The 7,500-nt window shown below is 41.9% G+C and overlaps 1 protein-coding gene across 3 annotated transcripts in view; it reads right to left on the bottom strand.

The window, feature by feature from the left end:
- The window catches only part of slc25a22a (solute carrier family 25 member 22a), a 17,775-nt gene that overhangs the window by 284 nt on the left and 9,991 nt on the right, over positions 1-7,500 (bottom strand). Inside the window, exons 7-11 of one of the 3 annotated variants that reach the window (XM_027027278.3) lie at positions 6,930-6,990; positions 6,195-6,342; positions 5,904-6,058; positions 5,384-5,459; positions 1-4,991 (exon numbers count right to left, since the gene is read on the bottom strand). The exon at positions 1-4,991 is cut by the window's left edge and continues 284 nt beyond it. In XM_027027278.3, coding sequence (XP_026883079.1) covers positions 4,838-4,991; positions 5,384-5,459; positions 5,904-6,058; positions 6,195-6,342; positions 6,930-6,990 — 594 coding nt within the window. In that variant the 3' untranslated portion in view covers positions 1-4,837. Of the gene's footprint in view, positions 4,992-5,383; positions 5,460-5,567; positions 6,059-6,194; positions 6,343-6,929; positions 6,991-7,500 lie in introns of those variants that run through there. The other 2 variants (XR_004775758.2, XR_014123159.1) reach the window with 2 other exon arrangements.

Below are 7,500 nucleotides of genomic sequence, written 5' to 3'. Positions count from 1 at the left end.
TAGAAGTTGCATTATATGACAGTGTTGCAGATATGTGAGGGGCTTGTTCTAGTACCTATGGTGATCTGTCTCCTTTTTATTGCATATAGGTAAGCTGGTTATTATATATTCTATCAATATTATTTATACAGACATGACAAAGTCAAATATTATTTAACTAACATCTAAACTATTAAATGGGAGACTCTCCTATTATTTATCATTGGTTATAATGTTCAAAGGTACATTCTCTGATTTGTCTTAATGTTTAAAACAATCAATCAATACATTTATTTACTGTACAACACATTTTAGAACTAAGTTATTCCAAACTATCATATAAAGACTATATGGTTTCTGTTATACCAAGAGGTGTGTGTGTGTGTGTGTGTGTGTGTGTGTGTGTGTGTGTGTGTGTGTGTGCGCGTGCGTGTGTGCGTGTGCGTGCGTGTGTGCGTATGCGTGTAAGTGTACAGATTGTGCCTGATTAATCTTTGTGCTTGTTGTTCCTGGTAATTGGTAAGTATAAATGTTCTTTTTGGTGTCTCTGCCTGTCCATTCAGAAAAAGGCAGCTAAGGGCTGAGGGAGAAGGTGATGAGGGTGGGACATTCAATTCAGCATTACAACAGGAAATAAATGTACTACAGACATACACCCGCCCAGACCCACCCACGTACGCAGATACAGTCTCGCATACACACACTTACACAGACTTTACACAACCCCAATGCAATACACCACCAATTTCCAATTTACAGTCAAAGTTCACAGCTGATAAAACAATTACAATTAAATTAAAACATGAAAGTTTTCAAAATAGCACAATTTGGAATAAGTTTCTATGCGCACATAAAGAAAAAACACGAACTGTCTCATGAGATGAAAATAAAAGAAACAAAAACAGAAACAATAATTACTGTTGTGTGAGCTAAAACAGAATGTTAAAGATCATTTGGAATGTGCCAGAAAAGAGAACAAACTAAAAGACAGCTGGGAAAAGAACAAACGCAAGGCAGAGGTGGAGAGCAAGGTCCCAGGGTCCCAGGGTCCCAGGGTCCCAGGGCCACAGAGACACATCCATAAAGTCACTAGAGTAAGATGTGTCAGTGAACATGATCAAAGAAGCATAATGCTTAAACTGCAAAGGAACCGATGGCAAATCTCAGTGAAAAGGGAAAATATGTAAACAATCCTCATTACAAGTAGACGGTTTCTATCAGCCAAACTTTGCAGCCATTTAAGTGCTAGGGTATCTGACCCAGGAAATACAGAGTTAATAAATAATTGCATTGTATTATTAAATTTTCATATAAAGGGTCTGGGATGTTTAATGGTCCTATTAAGAAGTGAACCAAAAGAAAAGAAGGCCAACTAGCTAAATCTGGACAAGAAGATCCATGTGAACTGGCTTCTGGATTTCAGTTCTGCCTTGTAGACATGTTGGACTGAGCATAAACCTCTGCTTAAATGGCTTTTTCCTGTAGATCTACAAGCATTCTAACACTACACGGCTAATCTCCAGTGAGGTAGGCTGACAGCAGGCCTTGGGAGCAAAGGTCATTTGAGCAGGAATTTGGTCAGGGTTTGTTTGGCAGTTAGAAAAACGGCTCCCTCAATATTAGAGGGTCCATCAAAGTCTGCAGACCTCGTCTGAGCTACAGATGCTCCGCGTTGCATATATAGGCTACCTTATCTTACAAAATGCTGGATATGTAGGTCAGCTCATGCTCAGCGCTCAGTGGAACCAGCAGGAGGATCCGTTCACTTTGGACAGCCATACTGAGACCAGACTGGAACCGAGAAGGAAAGGCGTTTCACAGAGGCCTGTGAAACTTGACTGAGAGATAATCATCTGTTTCAAAGATGCCAATCTGATGCAGTGCCATTTGGGGAAAAAAACACCCAGCATGTGTTTGGGGGAACGGGGGGTAAATGTGCAAAAGAAGCCATCGTGTACAGAACAAAACAAAAAACCAAAACAGAATAAGAGGTCAAATATAATCACCAAATATACATCATAAAGTAATCAGCAATGAATATACAAACATCCAAACACTAATTAAACATTGGATACAAATATATAGTGTGTGTGTGTGTGTGTGTGTGTGTGTGTGTGTGTGTGTGTGTGTGTGTGTGTGTGTGTGTGTGTGTGTGTGTGAGGAATTTTCCCAGCATATAACAGAGAATGTCTTGGAACATCACTCATGTACTTTTGCCATTTCACTGCACAGCATTAACAGAGCGTGCAGGTGACCCGAAAGCCATCTTGAAAGTCACCTTCATCCCTTACCAGCCAATGGCAGGCCACAACACACCATATGCAGGCTATGAGTTCAGATATGAGAAAATCCCCAAATTAGAAGGTCTGAACAAACATGAGAATGACTTAATACACTTCCTTATGCTAATGCAAGCTACCTCACAATCACACCTTGCATTCCTTTTTGGCTTTCAAGAACAAGAGCTGTTTTCAGCATTTGCCAGCTGTGTAAAAGCCACATTACTCTAAAAGGCAGTTCTCCATGCCAGAAGGTAACGGCAGCTCGGTCTGTGGAGACTTGCGAGGAGAATGACAGAGGGGAGGGGTTTTTTCTCCCCAAGTTCCTCTAGAGCAGCAGTAGCTGATACAGCACCACCCTCAGGACACAACACACTGGCTGCTACATCACCAAAAACTGACTCCTGACTGAGGATTTAAATCAATGACTAAAGGCTGATGAAAAATGGAGAGAAAATTTTATATTACACTTACAGGCTTGTGTTGATGAAGCAGTTAGAATGCCATTTTAAGATTATGTGTTGGCTAAACAAAGCTAAAAGAGCAACATTAGTTTCCATTTCAACCCAAAATAAAACTAATAAAAAGAGTGTTAACATTGGAGTTTTAAGAACTGAATGATACCTCAGTGTCTCAACCCCACCTTTCTACAGTGTTTCCCCTTTCTGAAAGGGTTAGTAGCAGCAGTAGGATTGACTGGAATCAGGCTCCCCACACAGGAAAGAAATAACATGCTTGTGAAGAAATACCAATGCATGAGGGCCAGTCTCCTGTCAGGCCACTCAACCAGGACATACTTTCATTCCCAACACACATTCCCCTAGCATAAGGCTGTGAAAGTGGGGACAGGTGAGCAGAGAGAAACATGTTTGCCCATCATACGATTCTGTAACAAGCCCTGATCCAGGCACTGCAGTGTATAAAAGTGACTCTGAAGGACATACTTTCAGAATACCCATATCTAGAATACACAGCAGAAGCAATCAACCTTCTGTAAGGGTAGAGGTCAGATTACGGCCTCTTCTATCCTCATGACTAGTTAGGTAACCTCCTGAGAGCTGCTAAATGTGGTGGTAGTATAACAGATAAGTGAAACTGGACATTGTTACTGCTCCTTTAAAGTAATAGCTCAGCAAAAAAAAAAAAAAAATTACATTTGGTGGCTGACCTTTTCCTTTTTTCCACTTATGATAGGAAGGTAATGTTAGAAGTCTATCTTTTCTGTAAATATAGGCCTCAGATCTTGTATTCAGGTAATCCTTCAAGTCCCTCATTGTAATCCCATGCCATTGTAATTTAGTATGATTTATGTCCAACAATGAACCCAGCACGTGAACGGTTTAACATTATAAGGAAAATCATTATAAGGAACATGCATACTATATATTATGTAATAATAATATAACATTATAAGGAAAATCACTCTTCTTTTCCATAGCAACTAAACCACTATCATATCCCCACTCCCACGCACAAACATGCAGACCTCACCACAACTTAATGAAGATGGAACTGTACCATAAAGCTCAAAGTTATGTAGATGATAAAATAGCTCACCTTCAAATGTATATTGTATATTTCAAATATAGAAACATGTTCTAGACAATCATGAAGATTTGGGCATGTATATACAGAAAAGACTGCTGGTGACAAAGCCTTGCATTGGTTGCATCAGTTTATAATGTAATGACCTGCTAAGTGTCAGCACTTGGCAGACATGTTCTGATCTGAGGTTCTTCAAACAGTCCTCTGCATGATTTGTCTAGTATCATTGATTATCTCTGCAGAGATGAAAAGCTATAGTGGGAAATGGCTATAGCTGATATGAACCCACTGGCCTGTGTGTAGTGCTACCAGCTCTTAACATCAGATTTAACATCAGCATCTGTGTGTGTGTGTGTGTGGGTGTGGGTGTGTGTGTGTGTGTGTGTGGACCCAGATCTGCAGTCAGTCTGGGGCTGTTATCAGTTTTTTGCATCACACACAAACCTGCAAGCATGTACACAGATATTGTATCAAGGTTGTTCACAGATAAAAAGATATTCCTAATTAAGCCAAGGCTTTGGAAAAGCACTACAGTTTCTCTCCTTTTTCAGCAAATAAAAACAAGATTAAAACCATATCTGCGATCATTTAACCCAGACCCAACAAGGTCACTATTTTCAGATTGTCATAAGTGACAATGTAATCGTCAACTGGAGAGTCAGTATGTGGCATTAAAAAGACTTTATATGAATCTCCATAAGCCATCTAAGTAATTGCTAAAACTACATGTTTGATTCGAACATCATACATGAGAGCTTTTCATGACCTGAGTCAGGACAATCTGGCTGTCTCAGGCATCTTGGCAAACGCTCGCTCTAGATCGCCTCTGGACTCCACATGATCATCACAGTCATAAAGAAAAACACACCTACTTTCACGAAACCCCACTGACAAACTAATGTAAACACCTAACATGGTCTCCACATCAGGGTTCGACCCTCTGGGTGACACGAGCAGCTGAGACATGGAGGGGGTGCAGGGACAGAGGGTGACCGGGCGCGCAAGCACAGCCGGGGGCAGGAGCTGACGCTCGCTCAGTCGCTCCGCTTCGGCAAGAAGCTGAGGATGAATTCGCCCATGCCCAAGAAGTAGACAACCTGCGCGATGCCAAAGAGCGGGGCGATGACGAGGGCGCGACAGTACGCCCCCTTCAGGAAGGCGGCAGGACCCTCGTTATGCAGAATCTTCCTGTGGTGCGTGATGAGAGTGTGAGTTTAAGGAGCTGAAATATTAACAGGACATTCTCCTGAGGAATAGGTGTCCTACAAGTTACTGTATAAGATTACTGTCCTTCTTTCTCTTCCTGGTTCTGTTATCGTCAAACATTACATCAGTGTTTTGTCAAGAATTATCATTCTTATGCAAGTCGTCTTAAAATGGAGCATATTTGGAAATAATGTTGACAGTGATGAAACAAGGTTAAGGTGTTAAGATCGCTAACCTTTCTGAAAAGGCATCAGATAACACGGGAACTGACTCGATGCTGACCTTTATTCAATTAATGCTTTCAGAGCCAATAAAAAAAGGGGAGGTGAGGTCACCCTCAGCAGCCAATAGGAACAAAAGGAGAAGGAAGTCACCTGATGCAGTCAGTCACTCCACTGTATGTATCCTCTTGACTGCCACGTGTTAGTGACTGCAACCTGGTTTTAATCACTGTAATACATGGACACACAAACACAAATACACACACACACAGACCTGAATGTACAGATACTGTGCACAGATGGCGTACTGTCCCTTGAATAGTGAATTGGCACTTACTAGAGCACCACACAAACAGCACATTCACTCTTGCTCTCGCCTGTTTTTCCTGCTCTGTGCCAGTGTGGCTTCCTTTGTCTTCCTGTAATGTTCTGTTCTGTTGCCTCAAAAACATTTCCTGTTCATTTCTTGTCCTGTGGAGAAATGCACTTCCCAACCTGTCATACACGCACATTTTTAGCTACCTGGAAATTAAAACCAGCAAATCTCTGACAGGGCTTTGTTGCTTGTTAAGTCATCTCTGTCTTCCTGCAGTTTCCTAACTCTGGACTGTTCTGGAGGAGGCATTCTTTTCCCCATCGGCCTTCTGTCCTAACAGCATCCTGTGTTCCTCACCATCTACAGGGTTGACTGCCACAGCAGCTGTGCTGCCAGCAACGCAGCCGGATATGAAGGAGACGTAGAATGGAGCAGGGCCCTCTGCTCCCTTCTTCCCCAGGTTATTCAGGTTAGCAAACAGAGGGAAGTAGATGATTGAGAAAGGAACATCCCTAGAGACAGAGAAAGACAGGGAGAGAGAAAAATTGAACTGAGAAATGTGGCAAGCAAAGTTTAAGCAAAGCAGATTTGTGTGCAGGTGTGTGTATGTGTACACGTGTGTGTGCAGGTGTGTGTGTTTATGTGTACCTGAGCAGTGTAGCTCCCAGCCCTTTATAGAGTCCAGCGATGCCTTTTTGTCTCAGTAGGTCCCGTGTGATCTGCATGGCAGTGGGACTCTTCACCTCCACTGGTCCCCCTGGTGACACCGCCTGTGGCATCAGCTTCCTCTGAGCAGCTATGGAAACCACACACACACTGGCTCTGACATCACTCCCACAGCACCACTGTACTCCTCAAAGCCAGGCTTGGCTGAATTCTTATTTAGTCTTCCATTCCCTGTCCTGTGATACACAGCACGTGCAAGCATACTGGACAACTGGGATTAGACCAGTGCTAAATCTGCATTAACTCTCATTGCTAATTGGAATCAGCAGTGGAATAAAGTGGCTTGCGCAGTGGTCTTCCAATATCATCAGGTTATTCAAAACTAAGACAGTTAATTAACCTCACAGCAAACACTGCATTACAGCATTATATTTTTTTTTACAAACTTGCATTATAGAAATTACTTTAATAATACAAGCATTAGCTTACTGGAGGAGACTTTACAACAGCTCAAAAGGATGTAATTGCAATATTGGCCACACGGGGGCAGAGTGTTGTATCTGTTGACAGATAGCGTGCGTTCCTGCGCCCTCCCTGTCCCTCATCTCTTTGCACTGGTCTCCTTTGCACTGGTCTCCTTTGCACTGGTCTCTCTTTGCACTGGTCTCTCAACACCACCCCTGTGTTCCCCCCCCCCCCCCCCATCTTGAGTCTCACCAATTCTGCCTGCATCTTGCAGCTGGATTTTCAGCATCTCCATGGGTGTCGTAACAATGACCTGCCAATCAGAGAGAGAGACAGAGAGAAAGAAACAGAGAAAAGGAGAGACAGAGAGAGAGAAGCATCTGAGATAAAGGGAGCATATAAAGCAATCTCCAAAAAATCAAAACCATCTTACTTAATGATTTATTTTTAGGTGAGGGCCAAGCATGAAATATCAAATATTTCAGAATCGAAAGAACTTTAAATCTGAACAGATGCCCAGATAGAAAGGTGGCCACTTTGAAATGGGCAGATACAATGGTCAGTATTTCTGTATCCATTTTAGTTAGACTGCAGTCAAACAATAATTAATAAATAATAACTGAATCCTCTGAACAATTTTAAAGACATTTTCTATCAAAATAAAAACATTCTCGCATCTGTGAAACTCCTCTCAATTTAACAGTAATAACACCTGATCCCTTTATTACATTTTATAGGTTCCAGATGTCAGTTAAACCTTAGAATTAAATAATTAAAACACAGAGAAGGAGCTCTGAATCAATAATGCACAGAGAAGTATCTC

This window comes from Electrophorus electricus, chromosome 4, assembly GCF_041902795.1.
Source record: "Electrophorus electricus isolate QZ-2024a chromosome 4, ASM4190279v1, whole genome shotgun sequence".
Lineage (NCBI taxonomy): Eukaryota > Metazoa > Chordata > Actinopteri > Gymnotiformes > Gymnotidae > Electrophorus > Electrophorus electricus.
The sequence above is the reverse complement of the archived record's forward strand: the minus strand, read 5'-3'. Positions and strand labels throughout refer to the sequence as shown.